Source organism: Microtus oregoni, unplaced genomic scaffold (assembly GCF_018167655.1).
Source record: "Microtus oregoni isolate MIOR12 unplaced genomic scaffold, Mior012 000013F_ref0000133, whole genome shotgun sequence".
In the NCBI taxonomy this organism is placed as follows: domain Eukaryota; kingdom Metazoa; phylum Chordata; class Mammalia; order Rodentia; family Cricetidae; genus Microtus; species Microtus oregoni.
In genome coordinates, this window is record NW_024543072.1 from 48,314,991 (window position 1) to 48,330,997 (window position 16,007).

Consider the following 16,007-nt stretch of genomic DNA (forward strand, 5'->3'; position numbering starts at 1 on the left):
TCTGCAGTGTAGGAAGCAAGGAGAGCACAGCCATACTGAGGGGCAGCTCGGTGGGCATTCGCGGCACGCAGTCTTTAGGATGGGCTGTGGAGGCCATGGCTGAAAGCTGGTGCCCAGGCACCTTTTAGAGTTCTCAGCACTCTCTGACCCGTCAGCCTACTCCCAGGAGGTTGTCAGGATTGTCTAGCTTGTATGAAAGACTATTAAAATTAACACATGATCATTTCTTTATTTCTTTTTCTCTTAAATCAGGGAATTTAGTCAACAGTCCAAAATGTTAGCCTGTTCAAGTTATATATAGATTTTATACCTTAGTTTATTAATGCATATTATTTTACCTAAACCGTATCTTGATTTGTTTTTCCACCTTCTCCCTGTTAAAGAGTTCAGCAAGACCTGCAGATTGGAAGTGTCAAAATCGAGTCTCTACCTCCTGGCTGTCTCTAGAGTGTACTGTTCACATTAATATCCACATCCCACTGTCGGCTACTTCTGTCAGTTATTCTCTGGAAAAAAATACGAAGGTATCCAAGTAAAATATATTTTCTTCATTGATTACTGAATGGACTCTCTGCTGTTAATCTGATTGTGATATTTATAATCCTTAAAACTTGTACTCTACTAAAATGGTTGTTGTTATGTGTATAATGAGCTTGTTACTCTAGCCGGATTAGGAATTTTTTTTAGCATGAACAATGTCATAATACTAGTATATTTAGTATAGTGGGTACTTAATAAATATGTATTAATGTAGAGTTTAGTTATGTCCATTGATTTACTAATGACCTTGTCTTGACCCTGATTAGTTTTGCCTTTCTTTTTCTATTCCTTTGTATTTCATCATTTTTTGTTTCTGTGTATTTTTTCTTCTTTAATACTGCTTTATGCTACTCAAGTCTCATTTTTCTACTTGTGAAAAGATAATAGACGCTATTGGATGTTATTACTATGCCCATGTTGTTAATAAGACTTTGGAGTTTGTGATATAAACTTTAGGAAAAGATCAGAAAACTCATTACATATGTATAAGAAGTTAAAAGATTAGGACTTTTTAATCTGTGATACTGGATTTAAACACCGTGTTATTGACATTCTCAAGATTCAGTGTAGTAGGTGGAGAATAGTAAAATAGGCTTGACTAAGATAACTTTCCATCTGAAAGATTTCATATTGTTTTTAAGAGTGGACTTGTACGCTGGGCCAAGCAAATAGAAAATGGTGTTTATTTGATTAATGGACAAGTTAAAGATGAAGATTGTGACCTATTAGAAGGACAGGTGAGTTCAGAGAGCATCATCTTATTTATGAAATAAGTTTCTAAGGAAAAACAACCTTATCTTTAGTCCTTGTCTTCATTAAAACAGGTTTCATTTACTCATTTATGGAATCTTTTATTTTTCATTTATTTATTTTGATGTAGGGTTTCTATGTAGCTTTGGCTGTCCTAGATCTCACTATATAGACCAAACTGACCTCAAACGCACAAAGATCCGCCTGCCTCTGTCCCCCAAGTGCTGGGAATGAAGGTGAGCACTACCATTCTGGGCTCCAGGGGCTTATAAAGTAAAAGGCAAATGTTTTTCTCAGAAAGTGATAGGTAGAGGCTATTCTGGTGTAACTGAGGTACTGAATCCTGGAATTAGGAATGTCATCTGCATCTAAAGCCTACCTACTCTCCAAATTGTAAAAGCTTATTCAAAACTATCTTGTGTTCTGCCATCTGTAGCTCTATGTGGAAGGCTCCATAAGGGTTTCTCAAATACCTTTGACCTGAATAAAGAGAAGCTTAGGTCATCTCTCTTGTAAAGCAGAGATCTGCAAACTGGAAAAAAACCACGTAGTAAATGCTTTAGGTTTTAGAAGACATGTTGTAGTTCAACTGTTCATCTCTCCTGTTGTCCCACTAAAGTCATCACAGATGGTTGCTGTGGGACGATAGTCTGTACCCTGTCACTTATATTGTGTTGTTCTAGTAAAACACTGATTGGCCAGTAGTCAGAACGGAAGTATAGGCAGGACGACCAGGCAGGAAGTAGAGGTGGAGTGACAAGGATAGGAGAATTCTGGGAAGAGAAAAGAGTCAGTTTGTAGTTGTCACAGATAAAGCTACATACAGAGCAAGCAAGATGAGAATGCCTCACTGATAAAAGGTACCAAACCATGTTACTAATATAGACAAGAATGATAGGCTAATTTAAGATGTAAAAATTAGTTAATAAGAGGCCTGAGCTAATAGGCCAACCAGTTTATAATTAATGTAAGCCTCTGTATGTTTCTTTGGGACTGAACAACTGTGGGACCAGGCAGAACAGAAACCTCAGGCAATAGATGGTAATATAAATGAATGATCTTGATGGTTCCAGAAAATGCTCATTTACAGAGTAAGGTGACAATGTAAATTTGACCTACAGAAAATAATTTACTGATCTCAAATCTGAAGGAATTAAAGTAGGGAATAATTTTAAGAGACTAATTGGTTAATTTGGAGTATATAATGCAGTGTGACTTTACAAAAGCAAAATTAAAGTAGTTAAGATTGTATTTTCTTCTTGGTATTTAGAAAAAGTAAAATAATTCCTAAATTATCCTTTATTTTTTGTATATAACCTTAACAGTCTGGCTTTTATATTTTTTTAGAAAAAATCTAGAGGAAATACTCAAGCAACTGCTCATTCTTTTGATGTTCGAGTGCTAACACAGTTGGTAAATATTTTTAAATCCACTTATTTAAAAATAGGTAATTTCAGCTAACATAATGAAAAATTAGGAATATAATTGTACTAATTAAAAAATATAGCAAGATTTGAAACTATATAAAGCATTCAGTTATAAGAAGGTTACTCCCAAGAAGCATTGCTCTGATTTAACCATTTTGAGCCTTTTGTCTCAAGGCTATTAAAGTATTTCCATGTAAATAACAGTTTTAAAAGCATGTGTACATATGTATTTAAATATTTTAAGCTGTTGATTTCATTATTAAACTTAGAATTCTTAGAAACTTTTAAAAGAAGATGTGTGTTGATATACGGAGAATTGTCATGTACTTAATTTGAGGTATGTATTCATCTTATACTCTAATTTCATTAAAAAAAAAAATCTCCAGAGGGGTCTGGTGTAATGGCTCGGTGTTTCAGAGCATTTATTGTCCTTGCCGAGATTATGGGTTTGATTCCCAGCACCCACATTGTGGCTCACAACCATCCATAACTCCAGTTCCAGAAAATCCAGTTACCTCCTCTGACCTCTAAGTACACTATATAAACACATGGTGCACAGACATACATGTAGGCAAAACATTCATACACATAAAATAAATCTAAAAATTCTCCAGAGTATTAATTAGCAAGTTTCATTTTTTTCTTTATATTTTAAAATTATACATCTATATGGAAATTCAATATTTTTTAAAATGGGGTCTATTGAAGAAACCAATCAAATAAAAAATCACTTAAATTAAAACTACTAATTACTTCTAAATGCTGTCCATTTTAATATTGCCTCATGCTATCCCAAAGAACAGACCATGATTATAGGAAGTATAAGAAATTTCATTTCAATATTATTCTAGAGTTTGAAACTCAGAAATAGTACCAGAATTTTCAGTTTTTTAACTAAGAGGGAGTGGAGGTAATTTGGTTCATAAAGATGCTTTCCCATTTTTCTCTGTGTTTAACTATAAAGCATTGCTAAGTTTGGCATTGGATTTAAGCTTCTCACCCTAGTTTCCAGTGTTTTTTCATAGTACTTAGCAGTACATTTTTTTTTTGTCTTGTATTTTTAGTGGACTTACCTTTTAGGGGTGTGGGATTCGAGATGGGGTTTCTCTGTTTAGCCCTGACTGTTGTGGAACTCGTTCTATAGACCAGGCCAGCCACAAACTCACTGAGATCTGCCTGCCCCTGTCTCCAAAACGCTGGGATTAAAGGCGTGTGCCACCACCGCCCAACATAAATTACATTTTTAGAACTGGTTTTTGATGTTACTGGTGCTATTTTTTTAAATTTGTTTTTTATGTATTCTTTGAGAATTTCATGCAGTGTATTTTGATCATGTTCTTTCCCTACCCCAACACTTTCCAAATCTGTTCCCTCACAAATTCACAATTTTTCTCTCTCCTAAAAGTTTAAAATAGCCAGGTACGGTGGCACATGCATTTAGTCCCAAAGCTCAGGAGGCAGAGGCAGGCAGGTCTATGAGTTCAAGGCCAGCCTCATCTACAAAGTGAGTTCTAGGACAGCCAGAACTACACAAAGAAATCTTCTCTCAAGAAACCAAAAAAGTGTAAAGTTGCAAGCAAACAAGCATATAAACAAAATCCGTGGAGTCTCAGACGGGAGAGGTGGCTCAGGAGTTAGGAGCACTGACTGCTCTTACAGCAGATCAAGATCAAGACAGTTCAATTCCCAGCACCAATGTGGAGGTTCACAACTATCTGGTAACTCTAGTTCTAGGGAATTCAACACCCTCTCCAAGGGCACCAGGCTCCCATGTGGTGCACAAACATACATGCAAGCAAAACACCCCCACACATATAATTAAATAACTCCTCATGGTGTCGGCCATCTGAGCATAGACCCTATCGTGGAGTGTGTTTGATATACCCAGTGTTGTTCCACTGAATAAAACTGATTTTTCATCTTCCGGCACCTATCAATTGCAAATAGCTTTTTGGCTAGAGGTGGGACTTGTGCTCACTTCCTCTGACTATACTGGTGTTTTGTTCGACCTGAGTGTGTTCAGATTATATGCATGCGATCACAGCCTCTTTGAATTCATATGTGCTTCTGCCTTGTGCTATTTATGCTACTGGAGGAGAAAAATAATCATAAATCTTGTGCTGTAAATCCCATGCTCTGCAATAATGACTTGCTTACAAGATGTGCTCACTTGTTCAGCCACTTTTTTAGAAAATTGGTTTTAAGACTTCCTTCATGATATGTAACCATACCTATTATCATTAATGAGGCCAGGAACCTGAGACTAGATAGGTCATTGGCCCTAGGGGACAACCTACTACAGTTATTCTGCTAAGTCAGCACAGCAACAAAATGACTCCTAATAACTTATGTCTATACCCTCATTAGAAGAGCTTCTCCCAGTAGATGGCATTTAACTCAGAGACCTGCAGTTGTACAGTGTTGAGAGAGCAAGAGACTTTGGAGCACTCAGCCCTTAAATAAGGTGTCTTTGTCACACCCTCACAAGGCTCAGATCTCCACAGAGGAGGATGTGCAAAGACTGTAAGAGCCACAGGTAGATGACTTCAAGGATAGATTTGAATTCAAGAGACTGGGACTGATGGACTGATAGTGATGTTTTAATCCTGATTTTTTTCTTTCCATCATGATCATAGGCCTTCAGAAGTACTTTCAGTGTTATCATGCTGTCCTTGTTTTGGCAGTTAAGCCAATCAGATTTAAACTGTCTGAACTGGGGTGGGTTGATGGCACTCGATGTTCTCGCAGAGGACCTAGGGTTAGTTCCCAGCATCCACATGGCAGTTCACAACCATCCATCTATAAGTAGTTCCAGAGGATCTGACACCCACTCCTGGCTTCTTCAGTATTGCACACACATGTACACAGGTATATGTTCTAGGCAGAACATTTATTTGCATAAAATAATAATAAACATTGAAATGAGTGGAGCATCTGAAAAACAAGTATTGAGTACTGTGTACCCTGGAGACAATGGGGCATGAAATGAAAGCAGCCATGTCATCCCTTTGAAACATAATAGCATTTTCTGGTGACACTCTAGATGATGTTAGGGTCTTACCTGAGGAAAGCGTGGCAATAAATGTGTCTATGCGTTGGTTAGAATTTACCATGTTTATGTGTCCTAGTTTGTTACTTTTGTGGCTTTCTTGTATTCCATGCCTTGTATCTCCTACTGCAGCATGCCTTCTTTTTGCATCTTTTTATCTTCATAATACTTTCCTACAGAACCTACAAATAATGTCTTTTAGGGGATATATTAAGTACTAGTATTTTAAATATTCATGTTAGTGAGAAAACATTAAGATGTAGTTGGTTTTCTTTCTATGTTAAGAATGCCCAGAAAATGTGTCATTTATAAAGAGACATATGAAGAACTTCTTTTAATCACTTATGGAGAATATTTTCAAGTGCTTAGACAAGAAATCCTTCCTCTTCTATAAAATGCCCACATACTGGTTAAATGTTTCCTGTAATGAATCATGTTAGGACTGTTAGGACTAATAATGGACTACAATTTTGTCTTTCAGCCCCTGAGTTCAGACCACAGATCCACAGCCACGGTCCAGATCTGTAGTGGCTCTGTAAACCTCCGGGGAGATGTGAAATGCCGAGCTTTCATCCACAGCAACAGACCCAAGGTTAAAGATGCCGTGCAGGTAAGAGGAGCTGGCGTGGAAAAAATGGAAACAACTTAACACAATATCAAATCTTAGAAGTTCGCTTTCTTTTTATCTTAATTTTATGATTATTAATTTGGTTTCAATTAATGAAGTTCTAATCGCTTTCAAAATTTTTATGTGTAGACTGTCTATATGGATTTAATAAGTATTCCACTCTTATATCAGTACCTTTGAAATAATTTCTTTTGAGGGGAGTTCAATTTCTTAATAGAAGTACTCACACAAAGACTTCTTAGGTAGTGTTCAGAGTCAAAAAAAAAAATGGTGACCAGCATTTATATCATAATACATTTTCTGATTTAGAATATTGGAAAATTTTGTTTAGATGCAAACTTTAATTTACTATTTAAATGTGGTTACATAGCTGTATAATTAAGCTACATCTGTGTTATAGTAACAGTTATACAGTTATGCTGAGTGTGTGAGAAGAATGAGCAGAATGGTATGCCAGTTATTGAGTGGACATTGTTGTCCCCGAAAGCAAATTATGAGGATTTGTTTTGTAATGAAATAATTCAACTTTGATGTATTTTATTTCTTACTGTGTCTTTTTTCCCATAGGCAGTGAAGAGAGATATTTTGAACACAGTTGCTGATCGCTGTGAAATACTTTTTGAGGACCTGCTTTTGAATGAAACTCCAGAAAAAAAAAGTATGACTCTAAGCACTTTTTTTTGTGTTTTTTTCTGTTTCATACAGTAAGATAATCAAGATTTAACATGTATGTCATCTTCTATAGCATGTTTTATAATAGTAAGTTATTTTTTTACTTTTATTGCTGAGTAAAATCTTTTCAGTTCTCCCTCCTCCACCATTGTTTTGAACATTTCTGTTAGCACAGCTATCAACATTTAGCAGTTCCAAGGAAGACTGTTTTAATGTTCTGCATTCTTTCCTCCTCCTTTTAAAAATGAGTCCTTTGAGCATCTCTTACAATGTGTTTTCACTGTGTTCACTCTCTCTGTCACCCCTCCCGGTCGTTTTTGTTTTTTTTTTTTTTTTTTTAAAATACACCAGGCATTGTTTGTGCTGCCCACGTATTTTTGGATGTCTTTTCTTACACTGGAGCATGCATAATCCTCTAGGGGCCACACCTTTGAGAAGACTGACTTTGCTCTCAGCAGCTATTCAATTGCAACAGCCCTTTAACTCGCTTCCCTTCTCTGTGCTGCAGTTGCATGGCTTGAGTTTGTGCTGATCTTGTGCATGCTGTCACAGTTGCTCTGTGTTCATCTGTGCAGTTGCCCTGCAGTGTCCGGAAAGCACTGTTTCTTAATAGTCATCTACCATCTCTGCTCTTACAGTCTTTCTGCCCCTCTTCTGCAATAATCCCAGAGCCTTGGGCAGGGTTGTGTGTGATACAGATGCCTCACTTAGGCCTGAGCGCTCTGCAATCTCTCATCTCTGTACCACAACTGGTTGTGGGTCTCTGTGTTAATTGCCATTTACTACAAAAGAGACTTCTCTGGTGAGGGTTGAGAGATACACTAATCTATGGGTATAACAGTAAGTCAGTAGGGGTTGGTTTAATGTGATGCCCATTCAACAGCATAGAGAGTAGTCATCTAGGGCCTGTGTCCTAGCCAGCTAGAGGTTCTTGGCCCTGCCAACAGTGCCAGGTGTGAGTTCCAAACTGGAGTAAGCTTGAAATCCTGTCTGAAACGGGTTGGTTTCCCACATGACTTCAGTGCCTTTGGCACTAGTCAACGTTTCTTACCAAGCCAGTTGTCACTGTAGCTAGCAGGGTTCACAGCAGACCAATAGTGATTTCTTTTTCATCGAGTAGCATGCAAAGCACCTTCTAGTACTCTTATCTGGCCTGTAAGAATGCAGCTATCAGATGAGCACCTGCTTGATTTCTTCATGTTCTAGCTCTCAGTAGTAGGGTCTGACAGTGAGGTCGTGGTGAGCAAACAAGAACACTGGCAAAAGCCTATATTGTTTAGGGATTTCTGGAATGTTCCTCGCCATTAACTCCAAAAGACGCAACCCATTCTCAGCACCAGACTTTTTATTTGTAGAGGCACTGTTGCCCAAACTTTTTTTTTTAAATATTTATTTATTTATTTATTTATTTATTATGTATACAATATTCTGTCTGTCTGTATGCCTGAAGGCCAGAAGAGGGCACCAAACCTCTTTACAGATGGTTGTGAGTCACCATGTAGTTGCTGGGAATTGAACTCAGGACGTTTGGAAGAGCAGGCAATGCTCTTAACCAATGAGCCATCTCTCCAGCCCCTGCCCAAACTTTTTATATATGAGCATGTAAATACTTTAGGAAGCATCTGCAGTATTGGGTTTTCATATGTCTTTTGTATTAGTTATCCCTTCCAATATTCCCTTCTCTTCCCCCTTCCATTCCTGCCCCATATAACACTTTCTATTCCATTATTCACCTTTGATTCTTTATATAGCTGCATTCTGTTTCCACTCTCAGAGAGGATTTTTTAAATATTTGCCTCTGATTGAGCTATTTTTGCCAGAGTGGACAGTGTCAGCAGTTTGACTTTAAGATTTCGTTGGTGTTGTAGGTTTCAAGTCACCGTAGGTGTACTCAAATATTAACTTATTAGTGTTTGCTGTATGGTGGATTTTCTGAGGTACTGTTTATACGCTGTTATGTTTTGTATTTCTTAGCTATTTCTCTAGCCGACTTGATTAGGCTCCAGATGGCTGAATTCCATCTCTGGGGAAATATAAGCAGTTTATGTTTTGCATCTTAGTGATTTGTATTAAAATAGTTTTGTACTCAAAACATATATTAAGTATGCTTTTGAAACTATACCTTTTTGTCTCCATTCCTTCTTTTCTGCTAGTGGATGAATTTCTGATTCTAAATGTTTTGTTTTGATTTTCTTCTTTAATGAGTACTTATATGCATTGCAATTCGTTCTTTGACACTCAGTTTTTGTAACATTCTTTAATTGGGCAAACATAGACTCCAAATTTGATGTGTGTTTAAGATTTTACTGTCGGTTATCCATGAATATTATAACCATTTTCAAATTTTTGACTTTAAAGTATGTTTGGTTCAAAAAAATACCATCATCCTAATTTTGCATGCTGTGGTACAAACTGCAGTTATGTAATTCTAACAGTAGGAGGCAGTGTGGTCAAAGAGTAAAATTATTCTTCCAGTTCTACACAAATGAGATCATACACTGAAAGTGGAAGAATCATGTAGTTTATGTCACCGAATTTCCCATGACACATAAGGAATACTTTAGCATCTTCTGTTTGTAATTATATAAAGTAATCCTAGTTTCTTGAAGAGGAAATGTAGGTTGCAAATAGAATGACCCCAATTTTCTGCTTGATCTTTACATTGATAACTTTTTAATCATATCTGATGCAGACAACATGATTACTAATTACAAAAGTGTCTACTTCTGTGTTAGTTTGTTAGAGCCACAGTTATATTTATGTAGCTAGTAACTTTTTTTAGGGGTGTATAGTCTAGTTTGCAAGTATCCAAAGAAATGTGAAACATGGTTTCTGGGGAGATGGCTCGCCGAGTAAAGTGCTTGCTCCCAAGCACGAGGATCTGAGTTCAATCCCAAGAACAAAGCCAGTTGTTGTGGCATGGGCTTCTATTCAGTGTCGGGGCGGCAAAGTCGGGGAAGGCTCTTGCATTGACCTCAAACATTCATAAATGAAGAAAAAGTTAGCAATTTAATTCACAATACTTGCAAGGCTAAAACAAGAAAGGCAGCAATCTATAGGAGAGTTACAAAATTGACTGAGTGTTCCATCGTAGTACACACTGGGTCTTATGATGACATGTGATTAGCAACATCTCTACGTTAAAGGCAAGGAGGGTTGTATGTTTCGTAGGTATATTATCGAGGTCAATAAGCAAGGGAAATTGAGGAAAGAAAGAACTCAATAAAAGCAGTTTCATCAACTAGAAAGTTCAAAATCATTGTCATTTCAAACAGATGTTTTTATGTTTTTTGAAGTAAATATTTATTAATACCAATAGCCGATATCTAAATATTGATATGTAATATTCCTTTTAGATTATGAACTTCCTCACCGAGTTTTTGTTCCCATTCCTGGATCCGCTATAAGGTTATGTGATTATAAATTTGGTGATGAATCGGCTGAAGAAATCAGAGACCATTTTTCAGAGATGTTAGATCATGAGATTCAAGTAGAAGACTTGGAAATTGCAGAGGAAGTAAACATGGGTAATTAAAATCTGCTTAGACCTCATCTAAATTCACCATGCCTTCCTGTTTTCTTAAAGCTAATTCTGTTTGATACTTCAAATAATTTGTTTGTTTGTTTTTTGAGACAGGGTTTCTCTGTAGCTTTGGAACCTGTCCTGGAACTCACTCTATACTCCAGTCTGGCCTTGCCTCTATACTCCTGCCTCTGCCTCTGCCTCTGCCTCTGCCTCTGCCTCCCAGTGGTGGAATTAAAGGCCTGTGCCACCACCGCCTGGCAATACTTCAAATTATTAACTGAGTGTGTACAAACACACACATATGACAGATCTCTACACATAAAAACATACAATGAGTATTTTCTTTGGAAACTACCCAAACACATCAGGTGTTATTTGAGTCTAGCAAGTGAATCTTCATGAGACAAACTCAGCTTTAAATGTGTGGAAATATGTAGCTTTCAGGAATTAATTTCAACATGAGAAAAGTTTGTTTTAAGCTGTTTTAGAAAATTTTCCCTGTTTAATTTGTCATTTTTTTTTTATGTCCTTGTTGTATAAGGGGGACACTAAAGTACGGTGGGCAGCTGAAGAAATCATATAAAGATGGCTTGGCTAGAGCATAGACTTGATACTCTCCAATTGTGTAGCCCAGGGATTCCGCTAGCCTGTGCTCATTTGACCTGACCTTTGGGAGGTTTTATTTGATTTGCCTTTTAGTTTTATTTTCAATAAGTATAAGATATAAAAATGTGTATGTAAAGAAATGTCCAAATAGATGTTTCTAAATATTATGTAATAAAATTATTTGTAAACAGTAGGTACTGAGTTAAAAACAGCTTATTTTAGAAGTTTGTGGTTTGGTAGAAAGTGTCTGTGTTGCTTTTGAATATGGATGTTTATTAAATATGAATAATAATTTTAAAAATTCCTTTTCTAACTTCTTATTCAGTTCTGTTTCATTAATTCCCAGTCCCCATCAGGGGAGAGTATAGAGTTCATTTTGTTAAAGCCATGTGGCGTTTAAGAAGGCAAAAAATAAAGAAGTCTTTTAAAAAGTAAAATTTTTAAAACAGAAAGTATATTGGAGTCAGAGGACTCCATGCTATTACAGCTACCCAAGAGGCTAAAATGTGAAATGATAGGCTCTCTTGAGCCTAGGAATTTGGGGCTACCTAGTCTGTGTAAATTTTCCAGAGAGAGAGAGACATTTTTTTCCCCCAAGAAATGATCTGGTAAAAATGAGAATGTCGAATGTTTAGTGTTCATCAAAATCCCTTTACTTCCAATGATGATGTTTTACTTCATCTCTGTTGCTGCAATTAAATACTCTGACAAAAAACAACTTAGCAGTAAGGGGAGTTTATATTAGCTTATAGTTTATAGTTTGTCATCATGACAGGAGTTGGTCCTGTCACCTCCATAGGCAAGAGCAGAGTAATGTTTGCATGTGTGCTTAGTGTCAACTAGCCTTCTCTACTTTGTCATTCAAGGCTCCATACAAGGAGAGGGCACCGTCAGCCTGGTCTTCCCACATCAGCTCAGGCAGTCTAGACAGTCACAGACATGCCTACAGACCCACTTGATCCAAATAGTCCCTTACTGTAACTCTCTTCCCTTGTGAGGCTACATTGTGTCACATTGAAAGCAGAACTCTCATGGGGAGAAGGAAGATTTTGTTGTGTTCACTTCCTGGTTTCTAGTGCCTAATGATGTTTCTTGAGCCATTCTGTTAACCGTAACCTAGATTAGTGGTCCCCAACCTTTCTAGTGCTGTGACCTTTAATACAGTCCTCTTGTTGTGGTGACCCCAACCGTAACATTATTTTGTTGCTACTTCATAACTATAGTTTTGCTACTGTTATAAATTGTAACTATTTGATATGCAGGGTGTCTGATATGCACCCACAGGGTGAGAATTGCTGGGTCCTAAATGAATCTAGGAAATGTTAGGGTATCCATAGAGTTTCTGTAATTCATCTCTTTTCTTTTAATATATAGATCTATATCCCAAGAAGATGAGTACACAGATTCTATTCTTCTTTATTTTTGGTAGCAGTCAGTCTTCCTGTAACTAAACTTTGTTCAAAAATATGGATCCATAAAACACATACATTGCTTCTTGGCTGTATTCATGCTTCAAATTTCTAAATTTAATGTTCTAAATATTTTAGAGCCAAATAGTCCCACACGCTTTATTCTCTTTGGTATAGTTTCTGAACAATATTTTTTTTGTTTTGTTTTGTTTTCCTTTCTACCTATTTTCCTTCTTCTAGATTAGGAATTTCTAACCTGTAATGACTAAAACTGTTAAAGTCTAAATTGACTCAGAAGGCCTGTAAACCTCTTGAAAATATTTGTGTATTTGCTAGGAAACATCTTGTATCTTTCAACAGGTGAGTGATTTAAAGAAATAAAATTTCTTTATTTATCATAATACAAATTACATTTGTTTATTACCATTACCAAATAGTATCTACTAGATCATCGTAAGAATTAATTACCAGAATGAGTAGAATTGTATACCCATCATCACCAATATATTGATTAATGCTTTAACTTCAAGTTCTTTAGATTATGACTGTATTTGGGGATATTTAAAAGGTGATTTTGTTAAATGATATCATTAGCATAGGCCCTAATCAAATTGTGCCAGCATCCTTAGGACAAGAGGACATTGACACATATAAAGGGGTACAAGAAAAGAGTATACAGCAAGTAAGGGCCGGCGAGGACAAAGGAAAACAGCAGCTCTCTGCGAGCCGAGGAGGGTGTATTCAGAAGAAATCAAAAGTACTCATACCCTGATATTCAGCTTCTAGCACCAGGATGAGAAAACAAGATTTCTGTTGTCCAAACCAAACCAAACAAAACAATATCCTCTACTCTGATTTAAAAGATAGACTGATGTCAGAGAATATAGTAAGATCCTCAGAGTACCTAGGGACTACTTAAGAATAATGATCAGAATGCTAGGGTCTACAGTTACTTGATTGGTGATTCAATAAGAAAAAAAAAATTTTCCCCAGGCATGGTGGAAGATTTAAGTGCTAGTCCCTAAGTCCTAGCACGCAGGAGGCTGAGGCAGGGAATTGCCAGCCTGAACTAGGCAGAGAGTTCCAGACCAGCCTGGACGTCTCAGGTAGAACAGTAAGAACAATTGCAAACATAGGCAATACGTATTGTAGGTCGTGATCTACAAGGCTTTTCTTTTTCTATCTTTAAACTGTATTTTCTTTCCTGAGAGTCAGTACTCTGAGTAGACAGTGAATTCGGTTCCTAAAGTTCTGTCTTCCTTCTTCTCTTTAGCAAGTGTATTGTATAACAGGGGTCAGTACAGTCAGTGGTCATCTATCCTTCCTGTCAGATGGTCAGTCTCGACTCGAGGGTGCTGGTATTTTTCTCCTTACCATGCCCTCCATGGGTGAGGGTGTGCAAACACCAAGGCCACTGAGTCTTGTCTTCCTCCTGAGCCTGCCAGTCTAGATGACAAAAATAAGACCTTGGTTTAAGTTCCTACTCCTTCAAGGTGGGAAGAGACATCCGGTTTCAGTGTTCTCATATTCTCCCCCATTATTGCCTTTAGTTTTCACTTCTCAGGTACACATCTGTCTTACAGATTGCCATGTAATACAGTAGATAATACCAACTTTATTAAAAGCCCTATAATTTTGACTACATCTCATTTTTGCAAATAAATGACTGTTAGACTTGGCATTGGTGGCGCATGCTTTTAATCAGCAGGTACAGGTAGGTGGATCTCTATAAGTTCAAGGCCAGCCTTGTCTACAGAGCTAGTTGCAGGACAGCCACAGTGACTACACAGAGAAACCCTGTTTTGAGAAAAAAAAAAAGAAAAAAAAAAGAAATGAGATAACTTTTAGACTTCAAAACAATACACTTTATCATCAGAATTAAGTGCTTGTCCCGTGGGCCATATTTTATCTTTTGTTTTAGCATTGCTTATATCATGTTAAATATTAATATCATAATCCAAGGAATATAAAGTATCTTAAATATTCATGATAAAATTGTGCGTAATCTCTCTTTAAAAATCGAGTAGTCCTAGGTAGCATGTAAATAGTAATTCATATATCTCCTTTTGTAGGCTTTAACTTTTATAAGTGTAGTTTGGGAATTTAGAGTTTGTTTTTTTGTTGCTGTTGTTGTTGTTGTAGGTTTTTTTTTTTTTTTTTTGGTTTTGTTTTTGCTTCTTTTCTGTTTTTGGTTTTTCGAGACAGGGTTTCTCTGTGTAGCTCTGGCTGGCCTGGGAGTCACTTTGTAGACCAGGCTGGAGACACACCCACCTCTGCCTCCCGAGTGCTGAGATAAAGGCGTTAGCCACCGGTCCCATCTGGGAATGTAGTTTTATACCTCACTGCATTTTGATTTTCTTCCTGTTTCCTTTTTCTTACTCTGGCAGTGTAAGGTGAAGACGATGTCTTGGTTGCTTTTCTGTGGTTGTGATAAAATGCCTGGCAAGCAAGTAAAGGGAGCCAGGACTTCCTGTGCTCACCGTTCAGGAATGCAGTCTGTCCTGGAGGGAGTCACAGTGGTGGGAGTTTGAGAGAGCTGGTCACATGGTGTCTGCAGTCCGGAAGCAGAGAACAATGAATTCTGACGCTCTGCTAGCTCTCTACTTCTCCTGCAGTCCAGGATACAAGCTCAGGGGATAGCGCCACCCACATTTATAGTAGGTCTTTCCATCCTAGGTAACCGAATTGAGGTCATTCCTCATGTGTGCTTGGAGGCTTGTCTCCTAGCGTTTTAGATACTGTCAGGTGGACCAGCAATGCTTACCATCCCAGATGGGTTACCTGAATGTTATTTATTACAATAACAAAGGGAACACAAGAGGAGTTTGAAAGTTGGGTGTGGATACTCAGATATAGAATATGTACTGTAGAAACTACACTGATAGGAAACAATGACTTTCTAGATATGCATATTTTTCTGTGTAATGAGTAATAAGTAATGCACTGGCAGTATTCCCATTCAATGTAAAACCCTTTGAGACATAAATTATAATCAGGCTAAGAATTTATTATTATGCATTGATTGCCTATAGTATATTGAACATTAGGATTCTAAAGATAGAATAGAGTAGTACTTCTCAAGAATCTTGCAGCACAGCAGAATGTACAAACACCTAGACTGTGGTGAAGATGATTAGGTCTGTAGTAGAAAAGTGGACAGATTGGCGGGTACACAGCAGATGCGCCCTCTCTGTGTGGGACTCAGGGACATTTCTTGACTTTAAGCTGATATTGAATGAAGAGTGAAATAGAAGTGATCAGGTGTTTTAGGAGCTGAACACTGGTCTGAGGTAGCCAAGAATAAAAATTATTATCTAGAATTACGTCAGCTTTGCCTCACTGAGATTTGTTGAATTGGAAGGGCTAATTTAGTAACTGTATAGTTTTAATAGAAAATATG

General features: G+C 37.2%; 1 protein-coding gene across 4 annotated transcripts in view; it reads left to right on the forward strand.

Annotated features, from left to right (window-relative positions):
• Positions 1-16,007, forward strand: part of Odr4 (odr-4 GPCR localization factor homolog) — a 46,046-nt gene that overhangs the window by 12,020 nt on the left and 18,019 nt on the right. For all 4 annotated transcript variants that reach the window (XM_041662763.1, XM_041662764.1, XM_041662762.1 and 1 more), the window contains 6 exons: positions 384-524; positions 1,182-1,277; positions 2,638-2,703; positions 6,248-6,376; positions 6,962-7,052; positions 10,423-10,593. In XM_041662763.1, the coding sequence (XP_041518697.1) occupies positions 384-524; positions 1,182-1,277; positions 2,638-2,703; positions 6,248-6,376; positions 6,962-7,052; positions 10,423-10,593 (694 nt within the window). The remainder of the gene's footprint in view (positions 1-383; positions 525-1,181; positions 1,278-2,637; positions 2,704-6,247; positions 6,377-6,961; positions 7,053-10,422; positions 10,594-16,007) is intronic.